Here is a 23,603-nt window from a genome sequence, read left to right as displayed (position 1 = left end):
TATCAAGGGACGACATACTTTCTTAGTCCAACGTACCCAACAAACATACAGTGCACACAGTTTTTCGGCCAACACAGAGTTGTGTGTACATAATTCTCGATTTGAATTGTATTTATTAGGGGTTGTTTAATTTCCTAGTGTCGGGTTCAATGGTGAGATGGGGAGATGAGGCGTCAGGTGCGGCTAGGTGCGTACGCTCAGTGGGGCCGACGATGCCCAGGCGGTCCGCCATGGTGGTGGCCATGGCCATGGGTTTGTGGATGTGGCTGTGGATGGGCATTGGGTGGCGGCGGCATCATGGCATGATCATCACGAAAGCCGGAGCTCGCGATAAAGTTTAGTAGGTAGTCCTTGGTGACTGGGTGCTTTATGCTCTCCATAACGGCTGAAATGGTATTGATAATGGTAATATATGTATTTGAGCCGGGGATCCCACTGCTGGAGAGGATTGCTACTTACAGCAGGCTGTGTTGAAACTGTTGGGATGCTTCTTGTCCGTTCGCTCGCGCATGAACTTCCAGTTGCCGAACTGATTCATGGTGCACTCAACGATCCTGTTGTCCAAGTCTCTGATCTCCTTCGTCAGCTTATGCATCCGTCCGAAGGGTGCATCGTGACCGCCCACATAAAGGAAGCCCACCTTCGTCGTGAGCAAGCTGTCAGAGGTGGAAAGACGCTGATTAATTGAGTCCGCGGTAAGATAGAACAATACTCACCCCTCGCCACGCTCTGTTATGATCTTGAGTCGAAAGTCAACCGAGTTGAGTTCATGTGGCTTCCATTTGAAGACGTCGGAGCACACGCCAGCCGTGTAGGGCTGCTGGGATGGCTGGAAGATGAGGCCATCCGGTTCGTGTGCCAGTGTGCGCGAGAACTTCTCGCCCAGCAGGCGGGCAGACATCCAAATGTCCCAGAAGTCCTTGCCGCGCACACTGAAGGCCTGCAGTCGCTGATTGATGATGCCATGCTTCATGCCCAGGATGCGGGGGCCTGCAGTCTCAAATCAGATAGTCCTTTCAAGATTACTGCCTCCAAAGTACTCACCTATAACATCCTTCTTAATGTAGTCCAGTCGATTGGGATAGAATGGCTCGTCCCGCACATCGCGATGCGATAGACGCACAATGTCGTAGACGAGGTAGCGCGGCGTTACGGTCTCGCCGATCTTGTCCAGCACCATCTCCTGCACGACCAAATACAAGTGTGATTAGTTGCAATCAGAGATGCCGCCGAGAATTACTTACCCCGTCGAGGAGAGTGCCGTCGAGGTGTTCGTTTAGGTTCTTGCCATCCACGAATGCCACGTTCTCCACCTGGAAACACGAGTGGTTGCGATCGAAGAAGTAGACCTCGTCGCGGCCATCGATGAGCATCATATAACGTGTACCGTCCGCCTTCCACGACACCCGATAGGGTATCTCGCTGAGGCGCTTTATGTTCTGCCTGTCCATGGACACGGGCTGTGATCCGGGGAAGCCGTTCTTGTTCCACTGGCACCAGTCCTGCACCTTGCGCTGCAGATCGCCCAGACGCGGCTGGTCGCAAACCTGCCGCACGCCCGGTACTCCTGCCATAAAGGTGGCATTCTTGACTACAATCTCGCGGCGGCGCTTCTTTCGCGGCTGACCGTCCGAGGTGGAGGCGTCTCCGTCGCCGCCCGCCTCCTCTCCCTCCAGCTCCTCGGTGTCATCATCCTGCTCGCCGGCCTGCTGTGACGTGGAGGAGCTGTTGTTGTCAAAGTGACGCTTCCGGCTGTCGGGCACCGAGCCATCGCCGTTGCTATCATCATAGTCCAGGCACCAATTGGGCTGTTCTGGTGCCGCAGGAGCGTCCTCTTCGTCCTCGTAGCGCTTGTACAGCTCGTTGATGTAGTCCTGCTTGTAGATGCCAGGCGGCCGGGCGTTGGCAAAGACAGCGAGCGCTGCTTCCACGGAGCAATCGAGTCGCTCGACCATGTAGGAGACGATCAGGAAGCCAGTGCGGTTGAATCCGTGCGTGCAGTGCACGGCAATAACGTCGAAGGGACGCTCGTTAATGAAGTTGTCCACGATCTCGATGAAACTGTGTGTCTGCTCCGGCGAGGGCGTCTCGCCATGTCCACGGCACTGCAGCTTAATATATTGCGCGGCGCGCTCCTCCACCGTGGACCGATCGTAGAAGCGTTTCGTGTTGGTCAGGTCCACCCACAGGCCCAGTTTCAACTGAAACCATGAGATGGTTGGATAGGTGGGTTGCGAGAAGAAGCTGCGCTTGCGCCCAACTTACCTTGAGCGTCTTGCAGTAGTCGAAGAGCATCTCGGGGCGAAAGGTGCACTCGATGGGCATCTTGTCCTGGAAGTTCTGGCTCAGCGGCGTCTTGAAGGCCAGGAAGCGCTCCGCAATGATGGAGTCGCTCTTGCGCGGACAGTACAACCAGCGGTTGGGCAGTGGCCCGGAGCCACGCTCCCGATCCCGATGAGACTGGGCCATAGTGCCACAGTGGCTCCGCCTCTCCTGCTCCTGCTGCTGGATGCTGACGACGAAGACGGCGGGCGCCCTTGATGGGACGACGGCGTAGCGGTTGGGCAGGTGGGCTGTTGCTGGCGCAGATGTGGATGCCGATGCAGCGAGTGCTCGCCGGCCTGGGATTCCTGTGTAGGATTCGTCCGAGGCGAGCAATCGATATCGGGAGATGCAAAACGCTTTGCGTCTATCGAGGTGTCCAGCTGTCAAATCATCGATGCCACGGCACAATCGATACCAGCGATGGTCGCGTAGCTGCGTTCGATATATCGATATCTTTGTTCACACTGACTGGACTGAAAATATTATTGGGGGAATTCTCCCAAAAGGAATTCATACTCTGAAAATGAGGAAAAAGTATTTACAACAGTATTTTTGTAATATTTACATATACTTTAATGTACCAATGACTATTACAATAGTATTATATAAACACATTTGATTCCCCACCACCTACCGCTAACGTGTATCGATAATCGGTTTTCAAAGTAGCTGCGAATCTTTTGCATAAAAATAAACAATTTAATTGCTGCATATCTCGGTCGTTGTGTATATACGCATACATGCTATATATACGCATCGGATTCGATATGAACTTGGGGCACATACAGCCAGCCGAACAATTATTTACTGCATTGTAAATAAACAACAAATAACAACAAATCGCACGCAGAAATCGGACGAAGTCGCGAAAAAAAAAGAAACGCGGAGGTTTGGGCTCGTAACCACACAATTTCGCTTCTCACTCGATTTCTGATCGCTGGCCGGACGCGATCTCCATTCCAATTGTGAAAATTTGCCTCATTCTTCCGCCGATTTTCCGCTTAAACCGATCTAGTACGTAAGCCACTTATTCCGCCGTAAAGCCACGACCATGCCCGCGACCGCCCCAAATCGCCAGCCGGAGCCGAAGTTTCCGGCCGCAATGCCCCGTGGAGCGGGCACGGTGTGCTCCAATCCGGCGGTGCCCAAGTCGCCGGATGCACTCTCCTCCTTGGTGGCCCGGAAGAGCATTACGTCCATGTCGGAGGAGGAGATCATCCAGGAGAATCTCAACGAGATCCTCGACCTCAAGTCGCGCGTAAGTTCGAACTTAGGACGTGTTTTTCCTAAGTGCCATTTCTAAAAGCCTCTTAAAAATCGAAAGTAAGAGACAAAATCTTTCTTACATCCCCTTAATATCCCAATTGATGGGCAATTTCGAAAATTTTTCAAAGATATATACAACTTTTGAGCTAATAATTCACTCTTAACGACTGTGTTCTTTTTCATTCATCTACAAATATCTACAATATTTCGTAGAAAACTAAACAATACTTAAACAATAACCATATGCACATTTTAATAGTGCTCTCACTTTTTTTTCCGTGTCGTGATTCATTGGAAACACCTTGATTTACGAGCACGTCATTACGCATGGATCACTGGGACTTCCAGTTTTTCCTGCGCTTTTCCGAGATTTGCAGACGTCTCCCAAAGTTTGTACGACGCCATCGTTTGGGGCGCCGTCATTATCGGCGGAATTACTAGAATGTGTCGGACATAAAACCCGAAATGTTCGTTTAGTTTCGCCTTAGATCTTTTTGCACATACAGTGGACCTTAAGAATGCATTTGCCCATTAATAGTTTTTCAGTTAACTGGAAAATATAGCATGTGCAGAAAATGGCACTGAGAGAAGTATTTCTCAAATCGTTTGTTCGAATATATCCCAACATATTTAATACAAATTTAACAAAATCAGGCGGTCATTTTTGGATCAACAAATAACGAAACGAAATCAACACTATGCCCACATACACAAAATTTCAAAGCGTTTGTGTAAATCACGCCATTTTATGAAGTGTAAGATAATCAAACTGTATTAGGGTTCCCTTTCGGAATGTTTTGTGCAATTAAATCCAATTTAATTGGCAAGGTGGATGCCTTAAACATTGGAATTTCAAAATCCAGGGCACTTAACTTTTTTCAATTTGTAAAAAACTTTCTCAATTTCTTCCATTTTTTTTTACTTTGAAGTGGTGCTACAAAGTTGCTTGTGATTGTGGTAGGTCACAATTTCCGTCCTAGGAATGTAGTACTGTACTGTAACTGTTAGTTCATTGTTTTTTTTTCCGGTGTATAAGCCTCTATATGCATGGAACGTGGAAATTGTAAACAATTGCTTTTATGGCATCACTCACAAAAACAGAAAGAGAGCCAAGCCAGTAGCCCTGAAAATGCTGAACTGCTTAAATTCTTATTTCGATTCCGATTTCGCCGCACCTGAAATCCAGAAATGATTCCAATTCTCATATCCTAACATATCATATCCTCCTTTGCAGGAGGAGCGAAAAGCCAATGGACGCCTGGTGGCCGTGATCGTCTGTTTTCTGGGTAAGTTTTCGGGAGTTTGGTAACATAAAAGTATGATCTGCTTGACAAACACGAGCAAACCGAAAAATATTCAGCCAAACACATTGGGGTGCAAATATAACATGGGTTTTCATAGGTTCAGAATGGATCAACCAAATACAACCAAATCAACCAAATCAATACAACCAAATCAATACAACCAAATCAACCCATACAAGTTCAATACTGCCATCTTTTCCTATAGGAAAACTTTTCATTTTCGATTTAGTTTTTAGTTTTTTCATTTTTAGTATATAAAACTAAATACTAAAAACGGTACTATATAGAGCATGCAAATCGAAGTGCCAGCGACTTGCGCAGTTGTCGTTGTAAGCGAAGTACGACTGTAGCACGAACTCAACGCATCCATCTCCACAGTGCTCTTCCTGGCCGTCTACCATGCCTGCGTCCGGAAGTCGGAGAACTCGCTGGCTGGCGTCCTGGTACCGGCGGGCATCATGCTCTCCTACGGCGCTTGGGTGGTCGTTCTGGCCAAGAGGGACAAGCGCAGGCGAGCCATGTTTGTAGGAATTCCTTGCATTCCAGGAATGCCAAATGATGCTCAGCGATGCTCTTCCATTTTGCAGGAGCGGCACATCGAGGAGGTGACGCTGAAGAACAAGATCGAGCTGGAGGAGAAGCACGCGCGCCACGCGAAGAAGGCGCAGTTGCAGCATGGACACTCGGGCACAGATTCCACGGGCAGTGCCTCTAGCTCGCTGCACTATGTGAACGAGCTGCTGTCGACTGGTGGTGGTGAGCACCGCAAGAAGCAGCGACGCCATCGCCACAAGGAGCGCTCCGTGGAGCAGGAGGAGCACCATCAACGTACCCATCAGCGCCCACAGGCGCCCGACATCGGTGTGCATCGTGGGGCGCCCAAGAGGCCCAGTTTCCGGCAGAAGCTCTTCGGCCAGACCATCGCCCATGTCAAGCTGGTGGAGGCACAGAGCGACAGCGCGGACTCTGCTGGCGGTCCGGGTCCGGGTCCGGGTCCAGGTCCGGGTTCGAAGCCAGGTCGCAGTACAGGCTGCGGTCCACCGTCCACCGCTGGTGGCAGGCCCCATCCCGGCAAGGAACGCCAGCCCCTGTCGCAGGTGGTGCGTGTCAGCTCGATTCCGTGAGGAATACCCATTCGTTGGCTGTATAGATGTACATATGCATGTGGAAGTGGAGAATATTTTTTTTTTTTTTTTTTTTGTTTGGAGGCGGAGGGCCAACCTCGCCATTGTGTCGAATAAATAAATGTATTATAAAAAATATAAACAGGAAGCTCGCCTTTATAAATAGACGGCAATCAAAGGAAGGAAACGTAACGAAATCAATGCTAAATACGTGAGAATTGTATTGTGCACACAGTTCCGCCCATCTGGCTTTCGGAAACCAATCAAGTCCCGGGAATATCGGGAGTAGCTCTAAATATTCTCCAAACGTTCTGTTTACCATTGGTTTCCAGTAAGTTGTAAAGCTAATTTATGTAACTGAATAAATATTTTTGGTTCGAGATGTGTGGCATCGGTTGGTTTCGCCCCACCCACTTTTTCCTACTTCGTTAGTGGAAAATGTTATATTTCCTTGTACAAATCGCCTTCAAAAGTACATCAGTCGTGCTTTGCCATTGTTTGTCCGAATTAATGGTGGCGTTATTTTAACGATCAGCACTATCCATAGATGTTTTGCTTCCCTGTGCTCGTGTGCGTGCCCAGCGACGCGGAGTGGGCGATAATTTCGGGCACATTGTTTTCGGTCATTGGTTAATGTTATTACAATTTAATAGTTCACATGTGGTGGACCACAGTCGGCCGCTATTGGCCACCGGTTTGAGGAATTCCCCCAGAAACAGAGGCACTTGGTGGCTTGTTTCCTGACCAGTGCCGCCATCTATGTCTGGGATTGAGGAAAACTAAGGTGGGTCAACTATGGACGCATCATTAATTATTGTGGGTTAAAATATATGTAAAATATTAATATTTTTAAAATATTTGTTAAATCATTGTGGGTTAAAGTATATGTAAAATATAAATATTGTTAAAATATGTGTACTTATGCGCTTGGCAAAATCCAAGTTTGCTTACTTTTTCAGCATGGCGGGAAATTAACTAGATTGTGTAGACTATGAAAACTACAATAAATAATATATCCTAACATAAAATTGGCAATATCAGTCCCATCATACATCCATATTAATTCCATCTGTACATGGATACTTTGGTATTACAAATATAAGTGAAGTATTTTTCCCAATTTTATATGAACAGCTGTTTCTTGTACTACGACAAGTGGCATAGTGGAATCTGAAGCCACATCTCTCGCAGGGATATCGATAGCAGAGACGCATCTAGTGGAGTCCCCCCGGCTTGCCGCTGGAAAGTGCCGATAGTCCGATATACCACCAATACCAATACCCGAACACACTTCACATGGCGTCGTAGTCGGCATTTGAATTAAACGACGCGCCGAAAAGAAAAGTTGCATTTGTTCGTATCTAGTTTGCTATGTTTTCGTTCTGGGAACTGTCAAAATTTGTAGAGGTCTAGGCTGTCGACTGGATTTAGTAAATTATCATCGCTCGCCGGGAGCAGCTGTGCCTACAGCTTGGAAAATTACAAATATTTCTGTGTTTGTGAAAATTTGTACATAATACAGTACATATTTTTGGTCGCGTTTTCGGTCGAGTCCCGTTTTTTCCCGTATAGTGTATTGTGTATTCTGGGAAAAGTCCCGCTCCGCTGGGTTCCCGCAATGAAATTGTGATTTTTCTACACATAACCGCATCGCATCGCACCGCACGCACAAACTCACACACATTCACAATGGACATGCGCAGCTGGCGCAAGGTCCTACTCCAGTGGGTAAGTGAATCTCGCATCGCGCACTGGCGAGCATTGAGAGTAACCCAATCCTCCGGCAGATTGGCGAGTGCCAGTTCATCGAGCCCAACTACATTAGCTTGGAGCAATCGGACATCGAGTCCTTCTTCGCGATCTTCATTCAGAAGATCGAGGAGGCGGAAACGGAGACGGAAACGGAGAAGGAGGAGGGGGAGAAGGCGCTGCAGGATCAGCCCAAGGAACACCGCCTCTTGTTGCAGGAATTCCTCACAAGTAAGTTGAGTTCCAGGCTGAAACAATTCTCCCTTTAGTGCATTAATGCATTAGTGACATTTCAAAAAATAAAAAAAAAATCACATACAGCTCATAGATAAATTTCACGCAAATTTACATTAGCTATATAGAAAATAATATTTTCTAAAATGTTGACCCATCTGGATAGGGATCCATTTATACATCGAGGCTCTAGTATAAGAACCTGAGATATTCCATAGCTTTGAAAAATTGGTTAAATTTAGCTAAATCACTAACAATTCGTTTTTTCACGCAGATAACTATCCAGAGTTCAGTGCCCACTTGGATGACCGTGGATACTTGCTGCCTTCGGATTACCTCTACGTGTATACACTGCTATTACAGTACTCGTGCGTGAAGAAGCCTAGCATGTTCTTCCACGGCCTCTGCAATAAGATGCCGGAGCTGACGCAGACCTGCATCGCGTCCTTCCTTGGTGAGACCGTGGACAAGCAGTTGACGCGACAATATCTACGTCAGGCGATCGCCAACGTGGCAGCGGTTTACCGACAGGAGGTTTCCGCCTCAGTCAGCCCATGTCATCCCAGCAGCATCCCGATTCCCGATCTGGGGGGCGATGATACGCCGTGCTCACCCTCGCCCTCATCGTCACAGCCGTCCAGCAGCACGCCACAGTTGCACAATCATCGCGAACGTCTTCGCCTCCAGATGTCTGCCTCCGAAATGCCACCTCCTGCGACCCCGAAAACAGAGCTTCTGGAGCAGCGCACCAAGGAGCTACGCGGTATTCGTGCCCAACTGGAGATGGTGCGTTACGAGAAGACCGTGCTGGAGGAGCAGCAAATAGAGAAAGACGATCTCATCAAAGTACTCAAAAAAGGTTGGAATGCACTGATTTCAAAATATTTTACATGTAATTTCATAATCATATGCATTACAGAGAAAATGATGGCCAAGATTGAAATGGAAAAACTGAAGAATACAAAGCTGGCCGAAGAGCAGCTTGATGACGAAAACTCCGTCATGCCACATGAGTATGAACATGTAGGTAGACCAACAGATTGTCGCAGGTAGCGGGAGCAATAAATCAATAAAACTTTACCTCATTTCAGATGAAGGTAACTCTCTTAAAGGAAATCGGTCAAAAGGAGGACGTCATCGCCGAGATTAGCGATAAGCTGGATGATTTGCGCGCCGAAAAGTCTGGGCTGTCCGAGAGGGTAAGCTACCTGTTCTGTTTGCCTATAAAACTATGCTATGAAGATAATTTCGCCGGGTTTTGTGCAAAACTAGCTTTGAATGGTTCGCAACTGTACAGATTACATTCAATTTAGAATAGAATGCAAGGGAAACTAATATATTTTATTTGTTTGACTCCTTAAATAGCTGAATCTGACAGGAGAACGATTGTTGGAGTATGCGGACCGCATCCGAGTGCTTGAAAGCCGTGTAGAAGACTTGTTGCGTATCCTATCGTTCAGGGACGATAGAATCGCGTCCCTGGAGCGCGAAAGGCAGGAATTGGATCAGTGTCTTCAATTAGCACGCGAGGAGCTGCACGGCCGACGTGAGGTCCTAAACGCCTCCTCGGATTTGCTAAACTGTTCTCTGTCGCCGAACACCACACCCGAGAATCTGGCCAGTTCTGTGATTGACAAGCAGCTACGCGAGAAGGAGCATGAGAATGCCGAGCTGAAGGAGGAGCTGCAGAATCGGAACCATTCCCAGCTGGAGCTATGCCGGGCCCTGTCAAATTTCCTTCAGAAGCACAAAATCGATCACGAGTTCCCGGTAGAATGGACTCCTTTGTCCCTGTTGTCCAGCATTTCTGCGATCGAGAGTAGCTTTGTTGATACGGTGAGCCAAAATACGCAAATGAAGAAGGAATGCGACGATCGGGCTGTGTACATCGAAAAATGCAAATTTTTATCAGAGTCCCTGGAGTGCCAGCAAAAACAGCTGGATGAGGCCAAGTTCACAATAGCGGAGCTGATGGAATCGGCTGCGGAATCGCACCGTGAATATGCCGGCATTCTGAGTTTTTGTGATTTGAAGGTAGCCGATATAAGATCGAAAAACAACAAACTGCAGTTAGACAAGGAACGACTTAATAAAAAATGCGCTGAGCTTAAATTGATCGTTGCCCACGGCGATCAACACATGGCGAATATCAGTCTGCAGCTAGCCGAGAAAGAACAGAAGATGAAAGATTTGGGCGCTGAAATCCTAGAGCTGCGGGAAAGGAATTCAAACCTTGAAAAAATGATCAGCGAAGTCGCAGATCAAGAAATCAATGCGAAGAATTTGCAACACTGCAATGAGTTTGTGAGATCCAAGTATGAAGAGTGCCGTAAAGAACTAATTATTAAGAACGCGGCACAAGATGAGTTTGCCAGGATGCTGAAGGTGCGAGACCATGCATTGGAGACCATGCATTGTCGCATACGTCAGTTGATCGACCTGGAGGTGGAACACGATAAACTTAACTTGATGTACGCACAGATGGTGAAGCAATTCGATGAGCTAAGTGCTCAACACGCCAAGCTGATGCAGACCAATCTGGAGCTGGGTGAGAAGGAGACTGAAATAGAAAAGCAGGCTGCACAGCTATTGCAATTCGATGAGCATAACAAGAATGTTGATCGTTTCCTGACCCGCATCTTTACTCTCTTGGGAGGTAGCAAATGTCACATATCCTCGGCTATCTGCTCAGCCAGCTCCATGGGATCGGTGCAAATCGAACAGCGGTTTGAGGAGATTGAAACGTTAATTGAGGGTGCATTGCTGTCGTCTGATGCTCTTAGGGGGGAAATGAATGATCTTCAAGCCAAAAACGAAGAGCTCGTTTTGAAGAGCACACATGGAGAAAATAAGCTAAAGAGTATCGTCGCGTCTATGGAGGAGAACTCTGAAAAACTGCAGGAAGAAATCTGCAGCAGCAACCAAAGAATAGCCCAGCTGGAAAATGCTCTAAGCGAGGAGCACAGCAATGCGGAACAAGTGGCACAGAGGCTACACATAGCGCAGCAGGATATAGAACAGTACCATGTGGAAACCATGAGGCTTTTGAACACCATTGGGGATCGCCTTCATCAAGATTTTGATGGCGTTAACACCCCCCAGCAGCTGCACAATTGTATGTCCCAGTTTTTGGAAATCTATGACCAGCTCGCCCAAAATAAGTCGCAAATGGAGCAGGAAGCTGCCGAGCTGCAGAAAGAGGTTGCTCGTCAGCAGGCTACTAACCAGCAATCAGGTCCCTTGATAAAACAGCTGAACGACACCATCCAAGACCTAGAGAGGGTCAAAGCAAAGCTAAGCGAGGACAACTCTGTATTGCATACTGTGCATTCGGAAATGAGTGAGAGTCTGTTAAGGGCGCACAATGAGCTGGAAAGTCGCATAAACAGAGTCGCCGAATTGGAGGCTTCGGAAAAGCGCAGTTCCGTGGTGTTGCACGACTGTAAAAGACAGCTGGAGGAACTGAAAAAGGAACTTAAGTCATATAAGATGAAAGTTGCCAAGATGAAAGCTGAATGCGACAAAGAGGCCGGGACGAAAGAAGAGCAAATTTCCGAGGTAAAGGAAATGTATGAAAAACAGATGGCAATTCTTAAAGCTGAATGCGGCACGCAAACCGAAGAAAAGGAGGGCTTGCAAACAAATCTGGAGGAAACTAAAGATAAGCTGTTCAATTTGGAGGAAATGTGCAAGAAACTAGCTATGACTGCTAGAGATGAGCACGAACCCCGTTGCAAAGAACACGATAAGCGCTGCGCAGATCTTAGAAATCTTTGCAAGGAGCTGGAAGAGCAACTGGATAACAACGAACGCGAAGTCACATTGGAATTGCCACACTGCTTCACGGATGATCTGTTTATGCTTGAAAGCGAAGAGGAACTTGACAAGAAAATTAAGTGGACCGAGAACCAACTCGACAAAGTGTCTCAGTCGTATCGCTTTTCCTCAGCGGAAATTAAGAGTCTGCAAACTAAGCTGCATGACCAAGAACTCGCGGAGCATCTTAAAATAAGCTTTGACATGATCAACGTGAAGAATAAATTCGAAAGCTGTTTACTTTTTTCGACCACACTGGCAGAAAAGGCTGTCAAGGTCAAGGAGGAATTTCTATGTATGCAGGCAGAGGCAGAACAAAAGCTTGTAGAAACCCTGAAAGTGCAGCTCGACAGGAAGGGGGAAGAACTGGATCTGGTTAAGGCGGCCCTTGAGGCACAGAAGAAGCATTCAGATGATTTGCAGAGTCAAAAGGAATCTGCACAGCGAGATGTCTTCACGGCTAAGGAGCGCTTAGTGAAGTCAGAGCGCGAGTTCCAGGTGAACCTGGCCACCCTTGAAGACCAGATAGAAACATTGGAGGAGCGCCAGGTCATGGCGGAAACTGAGCGTGCGACCGCCTACCAACGGATCAACCAGTTGGAGACGCTTAACCAGGAAAAGGATGACACGATCAGTAAACTGCAAGGGCAAATCTCAAATGTCGAGCAACTGAGGCATCAGCTACAATCTGAGATGGGTGGCCATAAATCGTTGGTGGAACAACTTAACCGAGAGCTGGCGGAAAAAGCTAGTGAGTTATTGGATGTACAGAAGCGCCTGCGGACCGCAATCGCCGAGTGTAACCAGGCCAAAGAAGAACTAGACCACATCTCTGACAGACCTGAGGTTGTCGAACTGCAGCATCGTTTGGCAGAGGAGACTGCCGAGCGTAAACAGGCCCAGAAGAAGCTGGCTGAGGTCACCGATCGGTTAGACGAAGTTGTCCAGGAGTTGGACGGCACGCGGTTTGAGCATGACGCCCAGAAACTCAAGTTCGAGGAGAAGGTTCGTGAAGCTGAGAATAACAATGTCGAGTTGACGAAGAGCGTCGAACTGTATAAGCAGCGCCTGGATTCTCTTGAGCGGGAGCTTGCCGCTTGCAACGAAGAGTTGGCCCATCTAAATTCCGTCCAGGCTAACCAGACGGAGGCTTCGAGGGATCTTGGCGCCACATATAGCACGGCTGATAGACGCCACACGGAATCTGACCAGGAGACGGCGAGGAGCCACAAGCTAGCGCTGGACTGCCAGATACTGCAGGCCAAGTATCGCGATGCCAAGGATGAGAACCAGCGCTGCGAGCAGAAGATGAAGGACCAGCGTCTGGAGATGGAGGGCAAGCTGGAGAAGATGAAAAACAAGATGGTAAGTCGCTGTGAACTACTAGAACGAGATTCCAAAACCGAAACTAATGGTTCCCAGAAAATGGCATGGTCACAGGGTGGCTGCTCCATCGCTTGCATTAGTTCCAAGCTCAGATTGGTGTCCACCATGTCATGCTCATGCTCCATTTGGCTGGCAGAGTATTCGCGGAGATGTGATCCGATCCTGACACCATGTCATTTCCTACTTACTGTTTGGACTTTTTGCTTTTGCTTGTGCATGTTTATGTTGTCGTTGTTTCGTTTTACTAACTGGTTTTGAAATGGGACGTAGCTCCCTAGTGAATAGAAGAAAATTCAGTTATTTTTTGTTACGCTTTTTAAATATATATATAATATATTTGTCCGTCTGAAAATGCATACAGCGCTTTATAAGAATCCTCAATAGAACAAGTTGCAATGCTGCATTTTCGCAGCACAATTAAATTAGCATTTGATTTAGTATTTATACTCATGGACTAAAAACCACAGCCATTCACAACAGTGCTGAATTAGCCATTTCTGAACCATGACAGCTCCTAGTTAGATCTTCAAATGTGCTTTTTCAGCTAACTAGATTTATTTAACTCACTTCAAGTTATCATGAAATTAAAAATGCTTTATCTTTCCTTCCTCTCTCCACCTAATTCCCCACAACGCACACCGCAATCCCACACGAAACCACCATTCCAATATCCGTCAATCCCCTTGCCACCGGAAGGTCCAGACGAGCCCTACGGTCAGTTCGAATGCTGTATGCCGTGTGGACGGCGGCACCACGGTACAGGAAACCCATAGGCAAAGCCCACACTTCATGATCCCTTTCGTTTGCTTAGGTGTAGCAATATTTTTTTTTTTCTTCGCTTTGCACCGTAATGAAGTAGATGTGTGCCTTAAGATTCGCAGACCTTATGAGTTTTAGGTTAACATATTACTTTCGGTAGACTTTGTTATTAGCTTTTTACATTTTGTGATATGATAAATGAGCAGTATGTGTTTCCAAAAACGTGTTTTTTTATGTTGTTTGTATTGTCCTCACTGTCCTCACTGCTGTCTCTCACTCACTTTTGTCCTTTGAAATGCGTGCCGCCCGATCCCACACGCACCTTCACATGAACATACTGTGCCGCAACTCGTCCACGTTCACCCACACGGCTCCAACCGTAGCGCTCCTTGTACACGGCCGAGGTGACGCGCATGAAGGAGAAGCAGGAACGGGATGCGTCGAAGAGCGCGGCGGAGCTGGAGGCACTCACCGCCCAGGTAGATATGCAGATATCGCAGTCTGTCGAGTTGCGGTATTTATTCCATTTATTACATTTTCAGAATGCCAAATACGAAGAGCATACACGCAAGCTGTCCAACCAGATTGTTCGGTTGAACGAGAAGATCCTGGAGCAGCAGAAGCAGCATGCCATCATCAGCACCAAGCTGCGCCACCTGCAGATGCAGCCCATTAGCGAAACGAAACCATCCACCACGCCGCTCACCGTTTCGTCCAGTTCGGCGGGGGCAAACGATGACTGGCAGCCCTTCAAGCGGCCCAATGTGCCGTCCTCTAATCTGGCTATGGAAGATGAGGAGGGCGAGGTCTTTAACAACACTTACCTCACGGATCTGAAACTGGGCCGTGTTCCGGCAGAAATGACGTAAGCACTGGATCTCTTCGATTTGTATGCCCAAAATTAAGGTGATATTTATTTTCACGCAGAGCCGAGGAGCTGATTTATCGAAACTCATTGCAACCACCGCATCTGAAGAGTACTTATGCTGCCCAGTACGATTTGGGCAGCCAGGACGAAGATCTCAAAGTAAGCGTTAGCAGTATTTCGGCGTCCGCTGACAGATTTGACGGCACTAGTGGCAGCAGCAGCAGCAGCAGCAGACATGGGACAAACACCACACCCTTGAGGGCACAGCAGGCAGCCATGAAGGCTAAGTGGGCACGCGTCTTGCGCCGCCCTTAGATCCATTAATCCTAACCCTTAACCAGACACCGAGTGAGCTTCTGTCCACGTTAAGTCTGTTGTGTCTAGAAATTGCTGTGTGCTCGTCTCATCAGTGTCCTGTTATATATATATTTCTGTCACAATAATCCATTTGCTGTCCGAGAATTTCGATGTCTTTAGCTTCAATCTATATTGTGCTCCTTGTATTCCTTGCAGGACGGACCCCACAGTCTGGATGACAGCATGAGTGCTTTGCTGAGCTCATCGAGCACCGGAACGCGCAAGAAGTCTATGGGCACTCACTATAAAAGACCAGGACCGCCCACACCGAGCAAGAACGGCGGCCGTCTATCGTTCGGCAGCTCGGAGCCGCCACGTGAGATACTGCGTGAATTCGGCGACCATAACAACACATCCAAGACGCCGGCGCGCTTCAAGTTCCTGACGCAGCGATTCAGCGTTGGCAGCAGCGGTTTGCCCCGGGACGAGGTAAGTGCTGCGGAGAGTGTGTCTAGAGTAGATTTGTGCTTTTCAATGTTTTGGTTGTTATGTTGGATGTGTCCAAGGGACACTGAACCTGCGGCGCATATTTTATGTGCCCGCCGGTAAGGTTCAGTGTCCTTGGTCAATAGACTTGTCAAATGCTGTAGACAGTTGCTTGCTTCCGTGCTTCGTCCATTTGTCGTCTTCGTCCTCATGTTGTCCTCATGTGTGGCTCGAGTGCACTCGGCAACTGACCAAAAACGCCTGGCCTATCCCACAGCTGCCGCGGCTCAAGCGGCCGAATCTTTTGACCGGAATACACCGCCGTAAATTGCGCCAGGCGGTGGACATGTTTTGTACATCAACGCCCCGCAAAAGCCGCTCCTACTACGATCAGCAGCGTCTGATCGGCGCCAGTGATGCGGAACAATCAGAGGAAGAGATTGAAGTGAAGGCAGAAGCAGTACCAGAGTTAGATCCTCTTGAAGACGCCGACCAACAGGGCACGCCGCACCTGTCCACTGCAGCATTGCTGGCCCTGACCAAAGGCAATACCCGTCGTCTTACTGGCCCAGCTAAACCCAAAAAAGGACGCGTTTCACTGTCGCTCCATGGCAACATTTTTGCCAAGAGCCGGCCAGCGTCGTTAGTATCCGGGAAAAGGGTGCAGCTGCGCCGCAAGTTCCGCCGTGAGCGGATGGGCCGCTTCGATGAGGCCCGTCACCTGGACCAGTTGTGCCTGTCATACTCCGCTCAGACGGCCGAGTCAGCTGGGAATAACAATTACAGTCTGCACAATCGCAATGAGGAGCACCTGCCCAGCCAGATCCTGATGGGCAAGACGGTGGTGCTAGAGGGCAAGTGGCGAAACAGTCCGGTCGTGTCCACCACATTTGACGGGGAGGAGCACGACGAGACCTCGCAGCTGCAGCAGCAATTTGAGCACGAAAACTGTGCCCTCTGGGCCATGCATGCTGGTGAGAGTGCGATGGAGGAGACCCCGGACGACTGGCACTTTGAGCAGCTCTGCAAGGAGACAGAATCCACGGCACCCTTTCAGCTGCAGCCGTTGGAGTACAAGCCGGTTGAGGAGCCAGTGCAGCCAACATACACCCAACTGGTGGCCTCTGGCAGCAATATCACCGCGAATAGCTGCACCACCAACATGACCAGTGCCTCTTCATGTACCGTCTATTCGATGGGCAGCGTGCACATGCAGCCGCTGCCCAAGATCAATATCACCTATGTCCAGCCGCACTCGGACTCGCTACTGCGCAGGCCCACACAACACCGCTCGCTGATGGCTCAGTGCCGGCGGTTCCTACGCCATCTGAGCCGGGGCGCGCGCTTGGTCGTGGGCTTCGCATTGCTGGTCATGGTGGGGCTGTCCTCGCAGCTGGCGGACAAACTGGTGCTGGCGATCACTGGCGTCTTGGCGGGAATGGGGCTCGTCTTCCTGACCTATTCGAGTCCCGGCAAACCAAAGCACTGGAAATCGCACAAATCTTCCTAAACTACGTTGTATGTTCGTTATGCGTAACCATGTCCACTTGTTCCTTTACAGAACTCGCCGCCCAAGCGACGCCTCAGCAACATGTTCAAGCGCAAGTAGGCGTGGTCGCAGTCGCAGTCGCAGTCGCAGTATTATACATATTCCCATTCCTGTACAACATTCAGAAATTGAATTCTTGACATTATTTATGTTAACTTTTTTTTTTACATCATATGTTTCATTGGTACAATATCGAGGCGAACATAAGGAAACAAATAAGAATTATATGTACATATACGCAAAATGTTTTTTCTTCTTTTCATACCTGTTACTCTAGACTAAAAACGGTGTTCTGCTCACTGAGCGAAAAAATGGTAACTTGACTATTTTCTAGATCAGCCAGCGAAACGTTCGATTTATCTGGATTTGCTGTTCCACATTGTTGAGCAGAACACCTGAAAGGTCTTGGGTTGAGTTTCAAGATGTTTAAGAAATTACACAATGAAATGATTGTCGCCAACTCGGTTCTCTATATAGGTGGGCTTGACCACCAGCCACAAAAAAGAAGTTCAACAAAACCTGCTCCAAACGAGGTGAGCAGGAGGCTCGCTCCAACGGCCGACCAAGTGACTTATCCACTGACTAATCAACTGACCAGCCTCCGAGAGATCGGGGACTGTTATGATGCAATGGCAAGGCTAGCGCGAAAAACATATTTTTGTTTATCGCGCTAAGTAAAAGGCCACTTATAGTAAATGCTGAGTGAAAATGCGAAAATATTTACATGTTTGCCAGGAATTTGCAATAACAAGCAATAAATTAAACCATATGTAGAGAATATTTGTTTCAAAGTTCAGAAAAGATTTCAAAACGGTGGTTATGCATATCAATGTAAAGTTTGATAGATCGAATGGGGGAATATTACCTAAGTTCCAATGTTATTAGCTATTTTTAATGCTGAATGGTATTTATTTTGGTTTTATAAGAAATAAATTGTATTTACGTGGTTTCCATACTTTTTTGACACCAAACTGGAGCCAAGGTCCAGTTATTACATTTTTGGTAAAATTCTAATCCGATTAGAGCAATATATATGCATATTGTATTTATATCTTTTTTTGTCACACTTATCCAATTTCAAGTCAAAATAAAGCGTTATATGCGACGCCACATGGTTCTGTGCCGAAAAAATTCCTTTTGTCAGGGAGATTTTGTAAGATCTTGCCTCAGATGGCCTAAGATCTTGTTTCTAAAGATTTGTTTCTGAAACGCAGTTTGGAACTTTGCAATTTATTCCTGTCCCGGGGATCAAAATGACCGGAATCCCCGCTCCGTGAATCCGAGAAATTGCGTTGTCATTCTCAACAGGTGAGCTTGGCCAGTTTAGCTAGCTGATCTAGTTGATCGGGTTCAGATACAGATATATCCTATAGCCTTTATGCATATGCAATTATGCAAATCGGTGGGATTACATCAATGGACTTGGTATCGCGGTGCATTCCACGTTTGTCCAGATGTGCATTTTACGGATACTTTCTAATTAATTGTAAAACGCGCCGTGATAAGTGTGTATTTTTTAATTTCACACATTATTTTTAAAAGTTTGTTGTTTTTCGTTATTAAATAGACTTTTTTGGCTTGTAAACAAGTAAATATTTGTATAAACGTAGCAATTATCTTGTGCGGAAAAATAGCTCAACGAGATTTTTAATTTGTTTACAAGAAACTCATATTTATGTACTCCCACTAGCTGAGAAACGGGTATGTGATAGTCGAGCAACCAAAGCGTTCTATCTAGTTTCAAAGTAAACTAAATACCGAAATATATATTGAGTAGCTAACCAAGGGGCTGAAACAATTGAAAATACCTCATACATTTTGTATCTCGTTACTAATATGTTTAGGATCTTGGATCTTAGGTAACTTATAAATACTTTTGTAGGATACCTTTTGTAGGAAAATGGTGGAAATAACAGGTAATATTGAACAGCTAGCTATTAGTTACTTGGATCGATGACCGCTGAGATCCGAGAACAGGAAAATCTCACAGATAGTGTCTAGCCAACTATGTGGGTTGTTTGGCACGTGGTTCAGTGGGTGGGAAGGTGGCAGGTTGGATGGACGGGGCGAAATCTATCTGCCAGCCCTCGACCCCACTCGATATGCATTAATGGTAATGGTTTTGGTTGGTTGGTTGGTTGGTTGGCTGGTTGGTTGGCTGGTTGGCTGGTTGGTTGGCTGGCTGGTTGGTGTTTCAAATTGGCCCAAGATGTTATAGACAACTTTGGCGCATTTAAATGAACAGCGATGCGATGCGGCGCCTGTTGTTGTTTATATCAAATCAAATCGAATCGAATCGAACTTAAATCTGGTTTCGAGTCGGGCCAGGCATTATATGAATATGATTTCGAGCCGGCGGGTATTCAAATCAGTCGACGCCCCCTATGTTGTTGTTGTTCCTGTCTTTCGATCGGACCTCGGCTCGCACCGAAGCTAAAATCAGGCGCGTTATAGCCGGCGATGTGAGTGTGTGGGCTATATACCCAGATATGCGTATATATGGAGAGCCTATATAGCAATCGACTAAGCGGAGTCCGCCAGAGGCGATAAAAGCCCCAACATATCGCCGAAGTAGATCAGTTTAGCACAGAATTCGCAAACGACTTGAAAGAAAGCCCAACCCATACGATCCCGAGTATCCAAAGCAAAGCATCCGTATACAAGACCCTTCCGTCCAACACAGAGTTACCCATTGATCGCATCTCTAATGCTCGTCTGGAACGATAAACAGGATACCAACTTCACATTCATTTGAGCAGAGTGCTCCATTCGCCAGAATTTGGACCGGAGATACCGTCGTACCCAAAATATTAGCAATTTTTGTTGGTGTTTATTTTTTGTTTGGTTTTGTTTTTCGATTTTCTTTCGTTGGATTGGGAAAAGGGCCGGCCTGGTGATAATGCCCAGCAGTGTTGCCAACGAGAGTCAGTTCCGATACCAGAGCAGCCGCAGTCGGGCCAGCTGCCCAAGCCGGAGTCCTAGTGGGCCGGAATCCCCGACGCCGGTGACGCCCAACTGCGATGTAGTCGACCTGGCGCTGGCCGAGCTGCAGCTCCAGTCGCAGGAGATCCGGAAGCAGCAGGAACTGGTGGCCACCACGAGCAGCAGCAGCAGCAGCAGCATCAGCAGCATTGGCAGTCCCAAGCGATCCGGATGGCAGATAAAGAGCTCCAAGCTCTCCCTTAACACGCACAATCGCATCCGGAACATTGTGGAATCGCTGAAGATCAAGCCGAATCCGGAGAAGCCCATGATACCGCTGTCCATTGGTGAGCACCATATATTTCATTGTTACCCTTATATCTAAGCTAGAAAGTCTTAAGAACCTCTGCCACCTAAATACCCTTTTGATACATCGTTCATAATGTACAACTTACCATTCCAAAAGATCTTCAAAGCTTATCGCCTTCAGAATTCTCAGAAGTATGCTATGCATTTAGCATGTATGACGTATGAGCTACATGCTATGCATTTAGCATGTATGACGTATGAGCTACATGCTATGCATTTAGCATGTATGACGTATGAGCTACATTATCAGTATTCCGTTTTTCAGTTGCATTGTTTGAAAAATACTCTTATCAGCTAAGTAAGGATTTAACTACCTCAAATTGGAAAAGTATAGATAAATGCTTTTGTGGGTAGTGCTAACTATCCAGTTTCGTGGGAAACCTGCTCCTCATTTCACCATATCCCCGTAACATCTCTGACGTTTATGCTACCAGTTTTTGGTACCAATTTGAATATTTCGGATGTGCGATCGGTTTTGCTTTGCCGTTTAATATACATTTGTTTTTTGGCAACTGACTTGGCACAAAAGCCGATAAAACTAGCTTTATTAACTCAATGAATTCGGTTTCATTGTGAAGTAAGGCGATGCACACATCCATTGGTTATACACACCCACAAAATCGGGTCATATCAGCCTGTAGAAGTTCGGGCATTCTGGCTTAGGAAATTTACAGAGAAGCTTATTTTGCGGATTGTCGCGAGTTTCTAAATTTGTGCTAAAATATGCCAGATACCAGATATATAAAATCTGTAAAGCTGTTGTTGTTGCGATTGCTGTTCTTGTTCTTGCTTATATTTTAATTTTTTTGTTATTTTTTTATTGTCTTTCTTTTTTTTGTAGTAATATCGTATTATTTTTGTAGCGAGGCACGCGCACTGTATTTGTGTATTTGTGTTTTGTGGGGCATTTGCATAAAATGTAGTTCCACCTGTTTGGCGGACTCGAGAATCGAATCGAACTCGGGATCTGAGCCAGATTGGAGGGCTGCTGCTGCTTGTTTACCCATCGGAATCGGGAATCGGAGCTAGGCGGAAACGAACGAGTTAGCCATTGACCCAATGCAATCAGCGATTCGGCTGCGAAGTTACCTGATTTTGCAAACCGTTGCCAAAAATAAATACACATTATTCAATTAATTACCGAGGGATATGGAATATTTTCTGTATGGCAAAAATATATTTTAAATGTTTATTTTTAAATGAACTTTCTTCTGCAAACAGGCGATCCCACAACCTTTGGCAATCTAAAAGCCGCCGATGAGACAATGAAGGCGGTGCTCCACTCGCTGGAGAGCGGCAAGTTCAATGGATACGCCAGCACCATGGGTCACGAGGTAGCCCGCAAGGCGGTGGCCAAGTACAGTGCCCACCAGCGCAGCGACGGCGAGATCGATCCCAACGAGGTGGTGCTCTGCAGCGGCTGCTCCTCCGCGCTGGAGTACTGCATCCTGGCGCTGGCGGATCGGGGTCAGAATGTGCTGGTGCCGCGGCCCGGTTTCTGTTTGTACTACACGCTGGCCGAGGGAATGGATATCGAGGTGCGCTACTACGACCTGCTGCCCGATCAGCAGTGGCGCGCCGATCTCGTTCAGCTGGAGAGTCTGATCGACGAGAACACCGCCGCCCTGTTGATCAACAATCCGAGCAATCCATGTGGCAGCGTCTTCGACGAGCAGCACTTGCGCGAGCTGATCGCCATCTGCGAACGCCACTATTTGCCCATCATCGCCGATGAGGTGAGTCACCCACAAGGAACATACTTGTAATCCAACTGGATAACATCTGTCCTGCATTCTTGCAGATCTACGAGCACTTTGTGTTCCCCGGCTCCAAGCACTTGGCCGTGAGCAGCCTGACCACGGAGGTTCCAGTTCTCTCCTGCGGCGGTCTGACCAAGCGCTTCCTGGTGCCCGGTTGGCGAATGGGCTGGATCATCGTGCACGATCGCAAGAATCGCTTGCGCGACGCCATTGTCGGCCTGAAGAACATGTGTGGTCGCATCCTGGGCTCCAACACCATCATCCAGGGTGCCTTGCCCGATATCCTCACCAAGACACCGCAGTCTTACTTCGACGGTGTGATCGACGTGCTCCACGTAAGTGTATCACGTATAGTTGTTAGCTAAGTTGATCATAATAACCCTATTTTACGCTCTCAGTCGAATGCCGAGCTGGCCTACAAGATGCTGAAACAGGTGCGTGGCCTCGATCCCGTGATGCCCCACGGAGCCATGTACATGATGATCGGCGTGAGCATCGAACGCTTCCCGGCGTTCAAGGACGACACCCACTTTGTCCAGGAGCTGGTTAACGAGCAGAGTGTCTTCTGCCTGCCGGGCAGCTGCTTTGAGTACCCGGGATACGTGAGGATCGTGCTCACCGTGCCCGGCGCGATGATCGAGGAGGCGTGCTCCAGGATTGCCGAGTTCTGCGACCGCCACTACAAGAAGGAGTCGCGCAACTTCATTGAGCACGAGCTGCTGGACTGCGATGATCTGGCCTTCTGAGCTGGGAGCAAAACATTTATTAGACATTCTAGACTACAAATTTGTATCAAGTGTACATAAGTATATGTATGTATATAATATATATATATATCAATCATTTTAACTATCCAATATAAGGAGTATTGTCTCAAAAAATTGCTGAAAAAGTAAAGCGCGTCACACAGATAGATAGAGTTTAGAAAGAGCGAGTAAACTGCGGCTAAGTAAAAGTTCGTTATGGAGGACTTCTGAATACAAATATATATAATATAAATATATATAGGCCTATATTTGAGCAATCAGGCGCTGTAGGCTGGCTGGGGTTCTGTGCAAGAAACGATTTGTTTGTGAATGTAAGCTTGGTGAGAGTATTGCTCCTTTGGAACATTATGATATGATGTTTTTTTTGCTAGTCACAATTATTTCTATTAGTTTTAAATCAATTTTCTGGCAGCCTCTATCTAACTTGTCATTTCAATTTAAAAATGCTTAACACTTTAGCACAAATTAGATTTAGATGCCTGTAATGCTTCGTTGTAAGACATTTTCGAATGCTTTGGGGAGTAAAGGGTTGAGAAACGTAATTCGAATGCTGGTGAGTGTTGTGAAGTGTAATTGAATGGTCCCCACAGTTCAGCATTCAGCACTGTTTATGCCAAACAAA

General features: G+C 47.2%; 4 protein-coding genes across 6 annotated transcripts; 3 read left to right on the top strand and 1 right to left on the bottom strand.

Annotated features, from left to right (window-relative positions):
• Positions 1 to 69: 69 nt before the first annotated feature.
• LOC6550097 (mRNA-capping enzyme) lies at positions 70 to 2,723 on the bottom strand. Its single transcript, XM_001978149.3, has 6 exons — positions 2,266 to 2,723; positions 1,245 to 2,201; positions 1,045 to 1,183; positions 717 to 990; positions 460 to 656; positions 70 to 385 (listed from the first exon to the last, which is right to left on the bottom strand). The coding sequence occupies exons 1-6, from the start codon at positions 2,467 to 2,469 to the stop codon at positions 198 to 200; spliced, it is 1,959 nt and encodes a 652-aa protein (XP_001978185.1). The 5' UTR covers positions 2,470 to 2,723; the 3' UTR covers positions 70 to 197.
• Positions 2,724 to 2,806: 83 nt separating this feature from the next.
• LOC6550583 lies at positions 2,807 to 6,065 on the top strand. The gene is made up of 4 exons (XM_001978148.3): positions 2,807 to 3,583; positions 4,826 to 4,877; positions 5,274 to 5,419; positions 5,483 to 6,065. The coding sequence occupies exons 1-4, from the start codon at positions 3,377 to 3,379 to the stop codon at positions 6,017 to 6,019; spliced, it is 942 nt and encodes a 313-aa protein (XP_001978184.1). The 5' UTR covers positions 2,807 to 3,376; the 3' UTR covers positions 6,020 to 6,065.
• A 1,167-nt stretch (positions 6,066 to 7,232) lies between these two features.
• Positions 7,233 to 17,400, top strand: LOC6550582 (myosin-11). Of its 3 annotated transcripts, none has more exons than XM_001978147.3 (11): positions 7,233 to 7,747; positions 7,807 to 7,999; positions 8,277 to 8,861; positions 8,922 to 9,025; positions 9,094 to 9,201; positions 9,368 to 13,183; positions 14,347 to 14,442; positions 14,506 to 14,828; positions 14,891 to 14,990; positions 15,345 to 15,617; positions 15,892 to 17,249. In XM_001978147.3, the coding sequence occupies exons 1-11, from the start codon at positions 7,709 to 7,711 to the stop codon at positions 17,122 to 17,124; spliced, it is 6,870 nt and encodes a 2,289-aa protein (XP_001978183.1). In that variant the 5' UTR covers positions 7,233 to 7,708; the 3' UTR covers positions 17,125 to 17,249. The 3 variants fall into 3 exon arrangements, with proteins under 3 accessions (XP_001978183.1, XP_026837595.1, XP_026837596.1); XM_026981794.1 differs by having other exon boundaries at positions 7,248 to 7,747; positions 17,176 to 17,400; XM_026981795.1 differs by lacking the exons at positions 14,347 to 14,442; positions 14,506 to 14,828; positions 14,891 to 14,990; positions 15,345 to 15,617; positions 15,892 to 17,249 and adding an exon at positions 13,901 to 14,333 and having other exon boundaries at positions 7,251 to 7,747.
• Positions 17,401 to 19,703: 2,303 nt separating this feature from the next.
• LOC6550581 (tyrosine aminotransferase) lies at positions 19,704 to 23,581 on the top strand. The gene is made up of 4 exons (XM_001978146.3): positions 19,704 to 20,432; positions 21,676 to 22,190; positions 22,256 to 22,549; positions 22,613 to 23,581. Exons 1-4 carry the CDS (start codon positions 20,063 to 20,065, stop codon positions 22,958 to 22,960), a joined length of 1,527 nt encoding a protein of 508 aa, XP_001978182.1. The 5' UTR covers positions 19,704 to 20,062; the 3' UTR covers positions 22,961 to 23,581.
• Positions 23,582 to 23,603: the final 22 nt, after the last annotated feature.

This window comes from Drosophila erecta, unplaced genomic scaffold (assembly GCF_003286155.1).
Source record: "Drosophila erecta strain 14021-0224.00,06,07 unplaced genomic scaffold, DereRS2 tig00000126-arrow-pilon, whole genome shotgun sequence".
NCBI classification, from domain to species: Eukaryota; Metazoa; Arthropoda; class Insecta; order Diptera; family Drosophilidae; genus Drosophila; species Drosophila erecta.
The sequence above is the reverse complement of the archived record's forward strand: the minus strand, read 5'-3'. Positions and strand labels throughout refer to the sequence as shown.